Raw genomic sequence first — 19,439 nt, 5'->3', positions numbered from 1 at the left:
TTAAAATATGAAGTGAATGCTGCCAGAGGCTTCAGTCACTCTCAGTGCCCTCATTAAAAATCAGGAGCTGACCAAATTATAAATAGACTGGTTTGTACAAGTTCCCGGCAAAACCTAATTATGAAACTTATCCTTATTCTATCAGAACTCACTCCATTAGTCATGCAAATTCTGAAAATGATTAAGTTATTTTATGTGCTGGAATTGTGGAATTAATAATAAAGAGGTGAGTAGCCATAATTAGACATTACTATGAAACTTTATTATGTCAGGTCATTCTGGGTCATACTGCTTCTCTTCCTGATCCAACATCCAACACAACACAGACACAGACACAGACACACAGACACACACACACTTTTAAGATAGTTTAATGGTTTTAGTGGATTTATAAAATTATTAATGGGCTTAATGGTTTTAGTGGATTTATAAAAACTTTTTAAACGAGAGTTAAAACAAAAGAAGGATTGTTTTTCTCTGCATGAGGTATTATCTTGGAACTGGTCAGAGAAAGAGATTTGGTAATTATTATCAGAGAAATCCTTTCTACAAAAGGCAAACGATCACAGGGAGAGATCAGTTACTATGAGGATGTTTCAAGATATGGAAGCTGAACCAGGAACAAATGATAAATTAAAGTTTAAAGGAACTTTAGATGACCATGTCTAATTTACAGATGGGCGATTTAGCCTAGAGAAAATATGTGGCTGCCAGTGAATAAGAGAGTCAGGCTTTGAGCTTGGTGCCATGCTTCTCTTCCCTAACCTGCAGGAGGATGTGGACTGATGGGGAAATTGGTGAATATCAAAGTTTTCTCATAATGGGACTGAGTAAGAGTATACTGAGAGCAGGTCCACATCAGAGTATGGAAAAGGTAATTCATTGGTGCTTTAGTTTTGTGAATAATATTCTCATCTGAAATGAGAAAGTTACTATATGGGAACAGAGCCATCAAGATGCTTACTCAGAAGAGCCTGAGTACTTTGATGACTGAATCAACAGGGAAGCAAAAGTAAATAAAGTTTAAGAGGCAACAGAAAAAGAAAAGGAGGGAGGAATAAGAAAAGGAAAGAAGAGGAGGAGGAAGAAGAGAAAAAAGAAGAGCACACCTTATACACAGGTGAAAGATATAAGAGTTACATATTTATCAGTTAGATTGTAGGGGCTTCAGCATTGCCAATTCAGCGAGGCTGGGGTGGGGTTTGTGTGAATATTCCTTTGTGGGGAACAAGGAGGAAGACACAGTGTGGGTGAGGAAGAAAGAGGGGTAGTGGGAGGGAGGGAGAGGGGTACATTTCTAACAGGCGTACAGATATTTAACTCTGCATAACTAACTAACTGACTTTATAAACTCAGTAGATATTTGAAATTTATCCTTTGGAGCTCTCTCCTTGGGTTAGGGGCAGAAAACTTTCAGAGCTCTCAGATAAAAAAGGCAGGAAAGCTGTGCCCAGAATGAAGAGGTTCTTCCCTCAGCCCTATGGGTTTCAGGTATGCAAGGTGAATGTCAACAATTACACAGATATACCCAATTACACAGATGTATCCAGATGGCATCTTCATGCAAATGTGACAAATAAGCAAACATGAAAGGGCCTTGGGAAGATGACATGGAGGGAGAGATGAGGGACAAGAGAGTCAGAGGTATTGAATGAGAGAATGGGTCTGGTCTTGGGGAGGGGGCTGCTAAAGCTCACATTATGGGTCTACAAGTCACTCCTAGTAAGGTAACAGTTTTAGGAGACAGTGGAAGGAGGGTCTGACATTAAGGTGTCTTGGGATAAGGAGATGAGTGAGAGACACTGATAAACTCTAGATAATACAGAACTTTATTGGAGAGAAGGCAAGGATCCGTTAACAGCTGCAGGACCCAGTCACTTTTAATGGTGGTGTTTGTGTGTGTGTGTCTGTGTGTGTGTCTGTGTCTGTACATGCACATTGTATGATTTGACTTTTCATAGCAACACCATGAGGTAAACAGGAAAAATACTACTATCCACTTTTTATGATGATGAGAAATTGGGTGACTCACTCTAAGTCCTAAGCAACGACTTTGGATTCCCATTACTTAGACTCTATGTCTACTATGTATTCCTGTACAATATGCTGGCACTTTATAGAAATGCTCTGAATGGATGTAGTAGTAAATAGTGAAGGTAAGTGAGAAAAATTCATGTGTGCTTCCCCCTACCTTTTAAAAAGTTGGTTGACTTGGGGATCCCTGGGTGGCTCAGCAGTTTAGCTCCTGACTTTGGCCCAGGGCATGATCCTGGAGACCCGGGATCGAGTCCCACATCTGGCTCCCTGCATGGAGCCTGCTTCTCCCTCTGCCTGTGTCTCTGCCTCTCTCTCTCTCTTTCTCTCTCTCTCTGTAGTGGGTTTGTTTTCTCTCCTCTCCAATGGTGGCAGGGCCTCAGGTCTCCAAAGAGGGGTTCATGGGACAATTAGGCAGCTGTCCAGTCCCATTAGAGAAGGACAGCTAAAGACCACCAAAGTCACACCTTGCCCTCAGTGTACAAGGCCTTGCAGACCTCTATCCCTGGATCTTCCAAAAAGGGCAGAAAATCTCCCTGGGGTGACTTTCATTTCTTTTATATTGATTTTAAGGGCTCTGCTGAACAATTCAGATTGCACAGACTCCTTTGTGCACCCCTACAGGATGCACTTATATTTGTCACTTGCTCAAAGAATAGTAAATCCTTCCAATGTGTCTTTCTTCTTATTCTGTGTGTTTGTGTGTGTGTGTTTCAAATTTCTCAGCTTTTTTAGGATAAGAGTATGACACATTCACCTCCGAACGTGGAAGTGTCTCAGCAAGAGGCACTAGGAGAAAATGCATTTGAAAATGGCATTTGTTGGCTCCCTGGAGCCAAATAGAGCCACCTCATCTCTTGCTTGAAACCCAAACAGGGTGGCTGCCAGTCAGAGATTCCAACCAGCTGGTGGAATTGGCCTACAGAATTTCACAAAAGGGATCCCTTTTCCTTAACAGCAGCTTCTACACCTCTTTCTCTCTCCTTTTTTGCTTGAGAATGCACAGTTTTGCACTTGTCCTTCATACAAATAACTGGAGGGTGGGAATTATTCAAAAAGCTCATGTTCGACACCCCATCTGTTCATTTCTGACGGCAATATATAATGTAAGGCTATAAAAACTTGAAAAATAATGCAACATAAAAAGGGATTGACTCAGCTCCAAGAGGCCATAAATGGTAACAAATACCACTGGATGATTTATTTCATGCTGTAATCTTTACAGTAAGTCATCTTTCAGACATTTCCTTGTGACAGGTTTTAATAATATTAATGCCCAGAGCAATCCAAATCATCGCCAATAGACGTATTTATCAAGCTGCCAATCCGAGTAAATGAAATTCTATAAGCAATAATGTAACATGTTTAAAGGAAGCTAATAAAACAAGTCAGCAGAGAAATATTACTTCAAAGTATTCTCTCCCTGTAATCCAGTCCTGTATGTTATACAGCCAAAATGCAAATCTTTCCATACTTGATTTATTGCTCCAAAAATACCAATGACCTTTTCCCCAAGCTTCTGTATATTCACTCTCACACATTCATAAAGCCTGCAGTGCATCCTGCCAGAGTTGCTGAACACTGGAGTGCTTAGCATTTATTGTTATGTTTGTCTTGCTTTTTACCCAGGTACTTGATTGGCAGCTGCAGTGAATAACATCTAAGTTTCCAAGCCTTATTAAAATGTAACAAATATCTGAGCCATAAACCAATCTTTGCAGTACCCATTCTAGGCAGGCCTTCCAGAATATCTGAGAAAGCAACTTGAGCAAAGTCCTGATGGTTCACTAGTTGCCAGGTAAATTTCACAGGAGGGAAAACCAACTGCATTTTCCTTCGATCAGGTTTGCTTTGCTTTGCATCAATTATTTTTTATTCATGTAGCTCACACAATCCCAGCTGTTAAAGCATTTGGCATTTCAAATGCAGCTCAAGATCTGCCTCCTGCAGGAAGCCTTCCTTATTAATTTCACTAATTTTCTGATCTCTAGCACAATGACTTCTAATTAATGAATCCATAAAAGCACAATGCACCTCAAAAGCACTCACCAAATATTAGATGGAAATACAAAGATTTATTTGATCCATTCTATGATGAATGGATGCCTGCTTTTTTCTTGCATATCACTCATATGTTCCTTGAAGATAGATTTACTGTTTGATGGGCACCACAAATGCTCACTATGCCAATGTGTACCCTGCAGGGGCATGAAATTATATGTATTTTTATATATATTTATATATTAATTACATATATTCTATATTATTACACACATTAGATATATGTCCTCTGATTGAGATATTATTTAAATGTGTTTATTTATTATGATTATAGTTCCTGTGTTTATTTGGAGTAGATCCTTTGGAGTGTCTACCAAGCCCATTATCTGCACTTCTTTACTTCTTTGGGAACTGCTTCATCCCCCACTATTGGCCAAGTTTGTTCCTGATGACTCCACTTCCTGGATATGATAGGACAAGTCAGGGAACCTAATTTGAGCTGAGCCAATCAGCCACTCCTTTTCTATAATGAGGAACTGGGATATTGGGAATCTTGTCCCCTGGTTTATGGTGCCAAAGCTGGGATGTGGCTTGAGGACAGGAGTAGCCAGATTCTGCAAAGCAGAGTTACAGAAACTTCTGTGAAAAGGATGAAGCCCATGACCCAGTGGGGGTGCAACTGGTGAGCACTGCTTCAAGGCACACAGATTTCCACTTCTTGGCTCCTGTCTCACCAGAAAACATACAACACTTTCTCCCTTGTGGTTGTCCTGTTCTGTGATTCCTTATTAGGAGTTCTGTTATTTTTCTTTAGTTTAAAAGAGTTTCTGTTTCTCACAAGTGATTGGACACTAATTATAATGTTTATATTTCATTGATAAATCAGCTTTATATAAGACCACATGAGACACACTTTTGTTTGAAAGGAGTTCATTACTTACAATGAGAAGCCAGATTTTTATCGGTTGTGAATCAAATACAAAGCCCTTTGTATCTTGGTAATCCAGGATATTTTGAGTTGGGTTTTGGAGTACCCTTGGAAGAGAGTGAGATTTTATTAGGCAAGTATGAGAAAGGAAGCACATTCTTGGAATATGCACAGACCCACACCAGGAAAAGGAATATGGCACATATTTGGACAAGTAAGAATATACACCAGAGGACTTTTCTGAAAGGCAGGGACCACATGATGAAGGGCATCGTTAAGGATTCTGATCTCATTCCTACATGTACTGAAAACCACTGAAGGGAAACAATACTGTCAAATCTTCATTTTTGATACTTATCCTAAGTGTAATAGACAAATAGGTAATAAGGGACAAAAGGGGATGTGAGGAGACCAGGTAAACCACCATTTCACCAGTGGTCCAGGAAGAAAAAAGATGGTGGCCTGGACTGGAAATAGACTTGGGAGAAGGAAAGGGTAGAGAGATTCATACTATTTTTTAGGAGTAAAATAGAGAGAATAGGACAACTGATTGAATCCGAGAGAAACCTATCTCACAACTTCCTCACTTGCTACTCTTACCTCTCACCAGGACTACTAGCCCAGGCATTGGCTGCTGATAGACCTGGCTAGGTTCACCATTGGCTTTATTGTTCATGCTGCCTTTGTTTCTGCCTACCCTAGAGTTTGTTTCTAAATACAATAAACAGGCAGATTAGAAATCAGGCACTTGGGGAAAGTATTAATTTGGGGATTTTTTTGCCCATTTGGTATAGTGAAAGTGGTTCTAGAATCGTTATTTTTCCTACTTCTCCATTTCTTCTCACTTCAACTTCAGTGCTCCCATCAATGATGTCTCACCTTATACCCTGTGATTCTCAGTGTGAAAACAAGCTAGCCAGCGGTGATATTAGGATATACTTTGAAAAGGCCTCTCATTCCCTGAAAATTTTATTCTAGGCCCACACACACACATACTCATACTCCTAGGAATTACTGTTTTATTCCTTCTCTATTTTTCTGTTAGTTCCTGGCTTAGAAAAATAATATGATGAGATCTGGTGGCTGAAACAGTAAAATGAGGGAGAATAAATAAGGAGTACAGGAAGGAGAGAGAATGGGAGGCAGCTGCACAGCTTTGGAGGTGGAGCTGAGAGTATCTGCCTAAAGAGTGAGAGAGTGATGGGTTAGGAATGACGTTCCATTACTCCCACTGCCCTAAAGAAGGAAAAAGGTTCCAAGTGGGCAGGTAGACCAGGAAAGTCTCTCTGGATGGAGGAATATAATCAGAGTTGGCAGAGATAATCTGCTTATGCAGATTGCAAAATCATGTTTCTCCTGTGCTCTTCTTCCTGGTCCCAAATAACCCTTAAGATTTAGTCAGTCACCTGACATAGGCCAGTGACTTTGAAAAACAGATGAATGTAAACTCACCCAGGATGGTTTCTGGCTTTTATTCTTTAATATGTTCACCTTTCCCCTCCTACAACTAAGCTGTTAAAAAAAAAAGACACATAGAATCCATATAAAGAGGTCAGAGCCTTATGCCAGTGGGTTCATTGATTTTTTTTTCACCTTGTTCCTGGGTGAGCTTAAGGGATGCAGATGGAAATCAATTATTTGGGGTGGGGTGTGGGTGCTGAGAACTATTCCTGGAATACTGAGCTCAGGCCAAGCAGATACTTGACCTGGCCCTACAAATCCTTCCCAGTTATCTTCTCTCCTAAGCCATCTCTAAGTCTCTTAAAACTGGTTTCTGGTGTTGATCCACAAAAAGGACTTCCCAAGGATTAAAACAGAAATAAAGCAAGAAAAAAGGAAACATTACCATGGTCCTGACAGTTGAATACCTGTGTGTGAGCAAAAATTGAAACCAGGGACATTTAGAAAGGCTCAAGAATATTCAGATCAATCTCCAAAGAGTGCCAAGCCAGACACAAGGTTTGACTGACTGCAAAATCTAACAATATTTCAGGGGAAGAAAATCTAGCTAATCAGTATGAAAATGCTTTCCATAAAATGTTATTTTAAGAGCTAGAAATATTAGTGTCCTTACTTGTGCTAAAATGCAAATATAAGGTTCTTAATCCTAATAATCACATGAGTCAGGAAATAAAGATTGTGATCATTTTCATGTTGGAAGGTTATTCACATTGTTCTCAGTTACTAAGTCATACCAATGGATGAAGATGCTACTTGGAATCAAAGCCTATAAAGTTTGCTACTCCCCATTTCAGGCTCCTCTACATCTTTCTGTAAATATGTATATATGTAATGTATGTATATACATGTATGTATATATAAGTGTGTGCAAAACTAAATGGATAAAGTAAATCAAATATATGTATATATATATATATATATATGCCTAGATATATGTGATTTACTTTATTGATTGATTCTTATATAGCAACACCAGAATTTTTCCCCAAAGAGTAATTTATCCACAATATATGCACTAGTGATTCTAAAAAATATGTATTAAAAATTTCTTCCATTATCTAAACTGAACATTTTACTGGAAGTTTAAGTCTGAAAATGGCAGCTTCTTTCACAATTGTAAATTGTTTTATGATTTTTTAACTAGCTTTTCCCCACTGGTACTTTAAACACAGATGAGATATAATAATACTTACATTTTATTATAAGGAAACCAGAAAGCATAGAGGCAGTAACCTGTCTGGGTTAAAACTGGAACTGGGATTAGAATTGCAGCCTCCTGAAGAGGGGTCAGCCTTGCCTGATAGACAGAGAGGCTCCTGCAGCAGAGAAAGCCCAGCCTAGCAAAGGAAAGTAGTGGGGCTGATGCCATCCTGTCTGGGGGAAGAGCTATCTTCCCAATATGACCCTGGGAGTACAGGAAACTCTGAGTTTTAAAACAAAAATAAAGGGTTGCTTCTTGCCTTTACATAAGGGTTCTCCATAGAAACACATATAATGACCCACTCACTTAGAACATAAAATAGAATAGCATTTAGAAAAAGAAATCTGATTTCTACATATTTTAAGGAACATGATTATTGCTTAAAGACAGTTGGACTTAAATAAATAAATAAATAAATAAATAAATAAATAAATAAATAATAAATAAATAAATAAATAAAACAGTGACTACTCAGCTTGTCTTGGGGCTTTGGGGAGTTTAGAGCAGGTTTTCAAGGAGTCAGGTTATTTAGTTTACTTTTTAGCACTATCTACATTAATATTTCAGAGTGAAATAAGTAAAATATCTGTTCCTTTTCATTTGGCAGCAGCAAAGATCTTGGGGAAAAAAAATAAATAAGAAATATGTAATCCCCATGGTATAATCCCAGGGTATGGAAACTCACTTCTCTTAAATACCTCCCTCTGGCATAATTGACTTTTCATATGCATTTTAATAATGGTATTTCAGCAGGTTGCAAGGGAATTTTTTTCTTCTGTTGTTGTTGTAAATTATAGTTTGGAAAAATGTGTTATAAATCTAATTACATTTTCACTTATATTAACAAGTCAGCACAATCTTCCAACATGTTTACCAAGCAATTCCAATATTTACAGCTGACCTAATTGGTTGTGGGGTAGAAGCAATGAACAATATTTTATTGTCCTCATAGTTGCGCATGTGCTAAAGACAGCTGCAGAGGTGTGGAGACCCTGAGTTTTGCCTGACCTGTGTTTGCCTCGGTCCACCAGCTGACCAGAACAGGATGCAGGGAGGGAAAGGGAAGAAGGTCCTAGAGTGGAGAGGAGAGGAGTTTGTTAAAAATGCCTTTTCTCAATCCTCTCCTGACAAGAAAGATTGTCTCAATTATTCGGGGACTGTTGTAGACTCAGAATGAAGTTGTTCTTGGTAAGTTTGGGTGAAAAATCATAAATAATTGCATAAAAGCCAACAAGGTATTGGGTGAACATCCTTGATATTTGATGCTGAGTTGAGGACAATTATGGTCCTGTCCTTGGCTTTCACTGTCAAAGCCATCATGGTCTTTAGGAGCCCAGCATGGGGCTGACTAACATTGGCTGAATTCTAATATTTTTACGTCTTTGGGGAAAGAGCTAAAAAAGCAATCATTCCTACCAGGCAGAAATCATATTGCCCCATGGGGATTCATAAACTGGGTCTCCCTTTCCTATTACTAAAGGTGAGTACTGTGGCAGCTTTGCTGTCCCTCAGATTTAAACTGAGATGATATTTCCTCTGTCTTTCCTACTCAAACTATTGGTGGCAACGCAGATGTTGAGTGCTAATACAATTTTAGCAGAAAGTTGCATTGAGTGAATCTCCAGACCAGAGATTCAATTATGTCATACTTCCTGTGTCATGATAATTTGCTAACATTTATTGCGTGCTTACTCTTCACTAGGAAGCTGGCCCAGAGTCCCACACTTGGTCTTCTCAGCAGCCTCCTGAGATCGGTGCCACTTGTTTTACAGAAGAGGGATCTGAACCACCGTTCAGGAAGTGCTTTGCTCATGATCACATAAAATGAAGTCACAGAGCTGAGGTCTTATTCTCAACAGTGCACTTCTGGCATGTCCACCTTGCCCATAGGACTGGACAGCTTCCTTCCTTATCACTCTTGCTGCAACTTAAAAACCAGAAGGCCATAGCACACAATAGGCTTTGATTTGTGATTTTAGATGTACCCAAAAGGCCCTTATCAAATGTCTCCTAAAAAATATCTCCCCTTCTATTTGATGCCTGAAATCCTATAGTTAGGGGGATTCCATCAGCTGAAACCCTTGATCACCAATAAGAGAGAGAGGCTACCCCTGGAAAGGATAATATTTTAAACCTCTGTTTTGGTAAATAATGGTTCAAATAGTAGATGTTGATGGGGATAGTAAGTAGCTGGGAAGTATGAGTCTTGGAGGAGGGTGATGATGGGTCTCAAACAGAGCAGAGGACACAGAATGAAGTCTATGACAATTTTCCCTAGAAACACTATGAGCCACATCCTAGTCCTTGAATAGAATTTTACACAGAAACAGTGACTAAGCTTCCCATAATCTTCACCTTGTCTTGTTGAGTTAGTCTTTTATATATGACCTTAAACAAACAAGGCCTCATCCCTGCCTTTTAAGACATTATAAATGACAAGAATGAAAACACGCAAAAATGAACTACTTAATGCAAATAAATATATGCACTCAGTAAATGATCAGTTGTCCCACTGTAATTTTTATTTCCATATTAGGAGAGCTGCTTCCTCATCTTCCCATCCAGCTAAATCAATGGAAATTTCCATACCCGCAAGTCCTAGAATTTGACTTCATTTTTCTTAAGACCTGTCCACAGATTAACAAAGAGGTTTAAAAAAGGTCTTTGTTCCTCTTTAATATAGCCTTTCAAGCTAGTCAAACAGGGCAAAGAAGGAAGGATGGAAAGAATAAGTTGAATTTTCCATGGAATTCCTCTGACATTTTTCTGAAGCCTGAAGCTATTTTGTCTTCTTTTTAAATTAGTAGTAATAAAATATTATTTATTAATCTGAGTAATCCATTTATTTAATAAATATGTGATAAATCATTTTTCTCTATGTAGTACTTTGCTAGCATTGTACTTTGCTTCTCAGAAATCCAATTTTTGCTGCTAGGTACAAGACAGGAACTAGTTCTTTCCAAATTTGTATTCTTCTGCTCTTAGCCCTAACTCTTAAACCTGTTTTTGGAACTCAGGCTCATTGTGCTTAAAAATATCATTTCTACCTGTGTACATGCATGTCTATCTTGATCCTTACCCCCATACCTATCTGTACCTGTAACTATACATGATACATTTGTATTACTGTTTTCTTTGGACTTCCTATTGAGACTTGATAAGGATGCTTATCACACTTCATGGCCAACCTACACCCTTGGTAGGGATTCCTACTTATCCAAATACCATTAATTTCAACAAGGAGGACATCTTTAGAGGTTCTGTAATCTCCAAGACTACAAACATAAGTGCTGTCTGGACTCTTAGAAAAAGGTAACTCTGGAAGATCAAATGCTGTCTATCCTGTATTAAGTACATATGGGTTTCTAGAACATGATTTGAAATCCTATAGTAAGGGCAAACTCAGTATGCATGTATGAATGAAAGAATCAAAGTTTGATTTAATAGTTATGGACTATATTTTATTCAAATAAAAAAGTCTATGCATGTCCAGAGGGAAAGTCATTTTAAAAGCTTAATATGAAAAAAAAAAAAAAAAAGGAAAAGTACCCGCTCAGAAAATCTTGTATGCTCAGCTTCTGTAGGAAGCTCAGATACGATATGGAAAGAGAAGAATCACGTGTAATGATTTATACCTGACATTCTGACCCTGGGAGGGTACTGAAAACTGGTCCTCAGTAGGAGTTCAGACATTACTGAGGCTAAAAGATGGTGTTTCTCTTGCTTGGATCATCTGGGGCACAGAGTTCAGTAAGGTATGTACAACTGAGAATAAAAAGAAAGGGTGATCTGGCTTTCTTTCTCAGCTGTGTGAGTAGGGGGAGGTGTGAGGGTGCATAGCCTCTGAAAATGGGTGGTCCTTGGGGCAGATGTCTCAGGAGTCCTCCTTGAGAATAAATTATATAGGGCTGGGAGTGGGTGTGTCAGAAAAGAACCAATTCCTCCCAGTTAGATGGGTTTCCCCATGTCCTTATGGATGGCATACCTCTGATACTAACAAGCTTCTGATCTGGAAGAAGATATAAGAGTAGTCCTTCTGGATGAACTATAATTTGTTCAGAAACTGAAGACTGCCATGAAATGAGCTGTGCTGGAAGACACTGGGAAATATCCAAAGAGAAGCTGCAATTACCATGGAAAAGAGTGTTCCTGAGGGGAAACAGCAAACTATAGGCAGATGTGGGCATGGAGAAGCGATTGCACCAGTGGGAGGTTCTGATTTACAGATTTTCACTGAAAACCCTGATGGTATACTCTGTTGAGCCAATGGTCTATGGATGGATGGTGTGGGTGGCAGACAGCAAAAGAAATTTTGGAAGGTCTGAAACTTCACACCCTCTCCCTCTGAATCTGAAAGAAATTGGTTGCAAAAGCATGAAAGTCTAAGAGCCAGGAAAATAGTGGCAGAGGAGGATGGGGGAGCAGAACAACAATAGCAAGGAAGCATTTCACACTTGCTCGATTTTGACTGTGAGGTAGGCTATATACATAAGAACTTAATCTGCTTTATCTCAATTATTTGGGTTCTCATATTATGTCACAACTTACAATATTTCAATTATTTAGGTTCTAATATTATCTATATTTTGCAGAAAAGGAAACTGAAGCATAAGGGCTAAAGAGGATGGTGATTCAGGGTTCATACCTGCTATAGGAACAATGCTCATGACAGATATCTGTGGGATGCTTGACCTTCAAAGAGCTATGCTTGGGTTGGACTTTAAGAATAAGAGAAGTAATGACATTTATGGTCTCTGGTGTCTCTAAAAGAACATGGCAAGTATGAAGATGAAGTTGATATATTTACATAGGTTTCACAAAGATATATAGTGGGAAGGGCAATTATGCAGGAAAGTACAGTATTTAGATTTCAATATAGTCTGTAACAGTTGAATTAAGCAGACCCAGAGGGAGGTATTCCAGGGAAGGGCTCATATGCCCCAAGAAGACAAATCTTTCTGTTGGAAATGGTTTCCTCTCCTGGCCCAGATCTATCATAAACTGCTTGGAAATTTCTGCCTCCTCTGGTTCACTTGATTAAACATCTGTCAATATGTACTCGAGTTTATAAACACCTAATTTTAAAAAACACTGAATGGCTTAGTGTGATTATTGTGTTACTGGTCAGTCGCAACATAAAATGAACTAGTTGTGTCTAAATCTTTTCTTTGTAATATCTAATTAAAACTCAGTTTTACTGAAGAAGTAAATAACAGTGGGCAGAATTCTCTCAAGCTCACCCAAAGTCAAGTGACCATAATAAAGAAATTGGAAGTGAGGGCAGAGGGGCTCCAGGAGCAGTTGAAATGAATTTTTTATTTATCATAAAATTTTGCATATGTCTAACTGGATCATTGTGGAAAGAAGATATTCATCTTCTTTCACTTATGTTACATGATATCTTGATTTAAGGACACAGAACTCAAGTGAATAGAGCTAGTGTTTGTTTATTTATTTAATAAATACGCGTTTAACTACCATCTATTAAATAGACTTTCATGTGCTGGTCTGAGAATTTAACTGCTATTTATAACATTGCTTATTCTATGTGAGGAGAAAGAACCCAGGGATGCAATGAAATATTGGACTATAACTTTTGTATAAGTTAGGGCTGTCTGTATTGCTTCAAGTACTAAGAATAGAAGATAGTCATTTCTGAACTTACTGGAAAACCCACTGGTGGCCTGAAGATTACATCTTTAAAAGCACCAAACCCTTGTCAGCAAAACTATAAATAATATGCTGTGTTGGGTATGTGAATGTAATACTCTTAACACACCAAAAATGGATCACAAATAGCACATACCACACATTCTACATTTTTCCCTTGATAGTGCTTACTTATTAACTCTATTAAGCCATCAAGTTTATTTTACCACTCATTGTTATTACTCAGGATATATGTTTGTCTATTTGCTACCTGGAGTTATCTTAGCCCTATTGCTAAGAAAACTTTTTTTTTATGAAAAAAAAATGAAAAGCAAAAACAAAACAAACAAAAATACACCCTATTCTAATACGAAGTGGGAGCAGGATCTGTCATTGATCCTATTAACACTGAACTTAAATCAACTAAGCTAACCAACTCCGTTGATGAAATACCACAGAAATGAGCCCACAAATGGTATTAATACATACAGAAGTGTATAACATGATCACTAATCACTAGTATGACTAATTTATTTTTTAAAAACCTGTAGCTCATGTGAACACACCTTGCTTTTTAATTAAGAACTACAGATGACTTCAGCATCATCTTTAGAGATGTTCTGGATGGCTAACTTGACCTTCTGATGACCTGTGACCTTCTTTAGGGGCCTTTAAAACATATTCAGGAATTCCACAGCCATATACAGAGCTGACAGGCCCAGTTTATGGATGGACCATGCCATCTAAATCAATCCTCCTTTTAGATGCCTGTGTTGGACCATTTCCTTATTTATCATAGACATGGGGGGATTAAAGACAATGGGAAGCATACCAGTAAGTTATTGCATTTTTATAGCTGTGCTAAAGAATAGTGAGATTAAGTTTATGAAACTGAACAGCTACATGTACATTTAAGGATTTTCCATGGCTTTTGGTATCCATTACTTGCCAATCCTCTATTATCACAGAGAAGACATGGGAAAGAATAAATGAAAACACAAGCATGGTTGGAGCACTTCATGTGCTACCCCATATGCTGTCTTTATATTTTCAAAAACAATTTTTAAATGTGAACTATGCTTTTGTAACAATTTCACACTAAAATAAACCTAGCATATTCACAAATACACACAGGCACAATATCAATAGCCAATAGTGTATTCTTAAGAAATTTGAGATGTTATATCTTACAACACTTGAATGCATATTCTCGCCTCCAGTCAGACCAGCCAGTACATGGAAGGGTATGCCTTGGTCATGCCACAGCCTTCACAGAAGTTGAGATGCACACTCTATCTTACCTTTCCAAATCCTATCTACCACAGGAAACTTTCTGGAGCAACCCATCCATCCCTCATTGACCTCTTCTTCCATTGACCTCCTGCCAGAATCATTGATGTAGTACTGAAGGTGTGTTGTTTTATTTGACCTCTAATTTATTTTATATGAATTCATCTTGTTTACCAAACTAGATTGCATGGGGGTGGAAACATCATTTCTATATCTATAAACACATCAAGCAGAGTGCCTACTTAGCACATGGAGGTACACAATAAATACCTTTTATCAATCATTTGAAGAGGAAAAAAAATGCAAAATCCCAATTATAGCAAGTAGCTGTTTTTTATCACTAAGAGTGAGAAAAAAATGTGAATTCCTGAAATACCAAAGCACTTCCCCTACACAGTTCTTAACCCCTTCCCACAGATTATCTGTTTGATAAAATGTTGAAAAGAAGGCACAGAAGGGCCAAAGCTATAATTCCTAGAACTTTTATATTCCTCTTAGAATGTGTACACATGAAGAGGTGGTCAGCCTCAGCTGTGGGAGTGGTACAATAAAACTTCTGTTAACCAGACCCATCTATCCAGAATCTCCAGTTAAACAGAAACATGATCCTTATATATTAAAAGAAAGAGGTCAGTTATTAAAACAACCAAACAAACAAACAGGATCAAGGACTTATTTCAAAATTTACCTCCTTGGAAGTCTCTGTACTTGCTATATATTCAGATCAATTTTGCACACCTTCCCAGATATAACAATCGATAATTTTAATAAGGAACACCTGTGAGGACTTATTGCTGGGTAACAATTAAGCAAAGTATTTTAAATACCTAATGTCATTCAATCATTACAAAAAACCTACAAAGTATTCATGACTATTAATATAGCAAAACAGAGACACTAGAAGTAAAGCAACTTGCCCAAGATTATACAGCTCAAAGACAGCATTTGAACTTAACCCTAACCCTAAACCACACCACATTATATAATGTCAATGCACAGTGACCATGCTTTGCTGGTAATACAATATTTACCTGTAGATAAACACAATCATTAAAAATTTTCCTGGTAGTGTATACGTACTAAGCTGAAATGTTACCAACATACTATAAAGCTATTTACAATAAACTTTGAAGTGATAGAACTCTTAGATCGACTCTCTATTTAAAATCAACTGAACAGATCACCCTCTACCTTCAACTCTGCATTCAGGTTAATCAAGATTTTAATGTACTGTAGGGAAAGAGAATGAGGGAGGAAGCAATTGTTGACCTTGTTCCGCATATTCAAAAACAAAAGCAATCTCATCATCAGTTTTTTGGAAATAAAGAGATGGATTAATAATAGAAATTGGGAATAATTGAAATTTTACTCCAATCCACATATCTAGAGTGCCTGAAAGGTGATCTGAGAGAAAACTGGGTACATGACTATTGGTTATCACAGGTATAAAGTTATTTTGAGCCACGTTGCAGGGAGGTATATTAGTTTAGCTTAATGACATTGGGAAAAGCAAAGATGAATTCACATTGGTAAGGAACAATTCCACTGGTCACTATAAGGGCTGATAAAGCCAATATTCTTGTTTACATCACATTTTTATTGCCCAATGATCCTTAGACACCCTCAGGGAACCAGGGTTTTCTGACGCTTTTACCTGGTGCTGAAGCTCAAATTGCTTATCGGTGGCGGCTGTCCCCAGAGCATACGATCAGGCACAGTAGAATCAGAGAACACCCTCATGCTACTTTTCTTTACCATCACTGTTGCTCCTGCAAGAACACAGCAATCTTAATGAGTCGGCCTATCTTTCTAGAAGGTATTTTTGAACCACTCCTACTGACTGAGCCATTTCTAGGCCCTTGGCTAGGGAGAGGGTAGAGATCCTTAGCCACAGACTAAAATAAGAGGATGGATTATAGAAATCTCTTACATTTCCATCTGCAGAGTTAGAGAGTGGGTGGAAAGTGATTGTGAGGATTTCAATACCGTATGGATGCTTAAAACAAGCACCTACTGAGTTACTACTGTACCTTTCTAAGTCATTACTCCTCTGTCTTACCCCAGTGTAGCATCCACAGAGCCTTCCTGCCATGGGAAGAGTCCATAGTCACTTTTGGACTCTAAGAAAAAATCACTATACAAGTCTTCTTCTCCCTTCTGCAGATACTACTCAGGCTGCAACTTATTCTCTGTGGATACTGCCTTTTACTTTATTTTTTCTTTCAAAATATTTCTTTATTATTAATTTTAACTCTTGAAGAATCTTGATCTTACATGGGCTGGGTCTCAAAACATTTGTGAATTTCCAAGCCTGGAAATAACACAAAGGCAAATAATCTTCTCATCTACAAAATGGGGATAATATTGGGACTTCAAAGGGTAACTGTCAAGATAAATGGAAGACTGTTTGAAATTTAATAATTAAATGAGCAAAATAAAGCTGAGATGAAAAAAAAATGACATAGGAGCCATTACTTCATCCTGCCACCCATATGTTGGTATTAAATCATGCCATTGTTATTCCAGAACCCAGATTCAACCTAGGAATCCTTTCAACCCACTGGGCTAGGATGTCATTATTGGATGATAAGGATTGGCACTTAGTATTGTGTTAAGAAATTATCATTCTAAAAGATGCTGGGAAGGTAAATACTTCTCTTTCACTCTTCAAGGACCCTGCACTATGGGTTTCCCTGAACCAGATTCCTGGGTGATCAGAGATCACCAGGAACTGTCAGAGAAGAAGTTATCAAGGAGATGGACAAAGTCAAAGAGAAGCCATTACTATTATTCTTCTTCCTTGCCCGTCCAAATGGAGAGAAGAAACATGGCCTTTTCCTCCTGTCTCAATTTAAGGATCATCTGTTGACTACTCTTTTTTCATGTGGAATAAATCTTTAAACCCACATATGTAAGTGATATGTTTAGAGGTTTTAGACAATGGCCAGCAAGAAGAGCCACACAAACATCATGGTTTCCCTCTTCTTTTGATTAATGCTTTCTGACCTATTCTAATCTGTGGAAAATATCAATTGAGTGAAAACACACTTCTGGAAGAAGAGAGACCTCCTTTGGATATGTGATTTGTCAACTTTAATCAGCAGTAACTGCATCACACAGGTGTTCTAAGAGCCAGGTTTGGAATAAGACTGCTCCCTACCTGTAATCCTCAGAAGCCTTCACTTACATTTGGAGGCTTGATGGGGGTTTTCAGGTTGACTGGTGTTTCCTTATTTCCTGGTTACCTTTTGCCCTGGGGAAAATGGCTCAGGGACAGAACATCTGAAGAAAATTCTGAGTGAGAACTGGTGTATCAACTGTCAGTCTTTAAAGGCTAGCCTCTGAATACATTTGATAGAAGCTGAGCTATGGAATGCAAAAGGCAACATGCCCAAACTGGCTTAGGAACAATGGAACTTTCGGGAAGTCTCTGCTTTCTCAAAGCCTAACCCAGCAGCCGACATTTGCACGGTATTAAAAAATGGGTGGGAGGGGATAAGTGGGTAGGTGAATGCTATGTATGAATCTCTCAAAATTTTTGCTAAAGCTTTGAATCTTCCCTTGTACTATTCTTAAGAAAATCTCTTCTGAAAACACATTAAAGATCTGTAAAATTTTGGAAGCTTTCATAGTTATGGAAGTATGTACATGTGGGGGTCAGAAAGAGGAGCCTGTAGGGGCTGGGGACTCCTCTGGCCATGGGTTGACTGCCTAAAGGTGAAAGGTTAACTGGTCCTGTGACCACTCTTGATCCCTTCTAACTAATTCTATGATCTGAATGACCTTCACAAAGGGTCTAAAAGTGTTCTTTCCAGCAGGTTGCAGACAGGGCAGTTAAGAGCATCCAACAATCTCATTGCTTTGGCCCCCAGCTTCTATGCCACTTCAAGCAATTGAAGAAAATGTAAAGAATACCATAAAAATCAGAAGTCCTCAAAGCAGTCGAAAAACAACTAAATTTGTCTGATTATGTTCTAAGACACTTTGATCATTTTATTTAGTTATATTTTTATCTATCTGCAGCCAACAGCATCCATGTACTTCTTCATGCTTTAGGCAAGAAAAGAATGAAATGGAATTTTGCCTTACACTCTAGCAACACTGTTAACATCTTGTCATGGCTTTCTATGACCTCCCTATAGATATTCTGAAGGTTTCTGGATAAACCATTAGACACCAAAAAGGACATCTAAGATCTGTGAATAACTGAAAGAAAAAAGCCCCTATAAAAGGCCAACATTTTGATTATGTTTCTCTCTTCTTCAAGAAGTGATATCCTTGAAAGGTACAGGTAAGCATTTTCTTCTTTGGCATATGTGATAGGACTGCATGTGAAGACATGCTTCATATATAATTTCCATACAGATAACAGTAATTCTAACCCTTTCTTGCCTCATCAAGAATTCTTATCATAGTCCAAATAAGCCAACATGATTCCTATATTGTTTGGGTAATTCTGAATTTGCCACAATTTACTAAAAATGCAAATCATTACAATTATTTACAAAATTTAATATTTGGCAACCATTGTGACACATCTAAAAGGTGACAGTATGTATTCTGTATAAGAACCATTACCACTACTCTGGGAGATGAAGAAGAAGCAGGACAACAGATCAAGCCAATGCCTTAGTCTTACAAAAATGAAGGATAGCATTCATCTATCTTCTTATTTTCATTTATATATCCATTAGTGGTCAGAAATTTTTTTCAAGAAGTTATTATAGCCATGAAAGATGGCATGGATTGGCATAAGTGGCAGCTAGATCCAAAGAAACCAGCTTAGAAGCTATTGTAATCACTGGGATGAGATATACCGAGGACCACAGCTGAGGTGGAGATGGACACCAAGGACAGGAGAAAATGGAGCCCACT

The 19,439-nt window shown here is 38.2% G+C and overlaps 1 protein-coding gene across 1 annotated transcript in view; it reads right to left on the bottom strand.

Moving 5' to 3' along the window:
• The window catches only part of KCNU1 (potassium calcium-activated channel subfamily U member 1), a 142,155-nt gene that overhangs the window by 53,007 nt on the left and 69,709 nt on the right, over nucleotides 1-19,439 (bottom strand). The window contains 1 exon segment of the mRNA XM_041751038.1: nucleotides 16,219-16,333. Within this exon segment, the coding sequence (XP_041606972.1) occupies nucleotides 16,219-16,333 (115 nt within the window).

The sequence above is a fragment of the Vulpes lagopus genome, chromosome 4, assembly GCF_018345385.1.
Source record: "Vulpes lagopus strain Blue_001 chromosome 4, ASM1834538v1, whole genome shotgun sequence".
Taxonomy (NCBI): Eukaryota; Metazoa; Chordata; class Mammalia; order Carnivora; family Canidae; genus Vulpes; species Vulpes lagopus.
The sequence above is the reverse complement of the archived record's forward strand: the minus strand, read 5'-3'. Positions and strand labels throughout refer to the sequence as shown.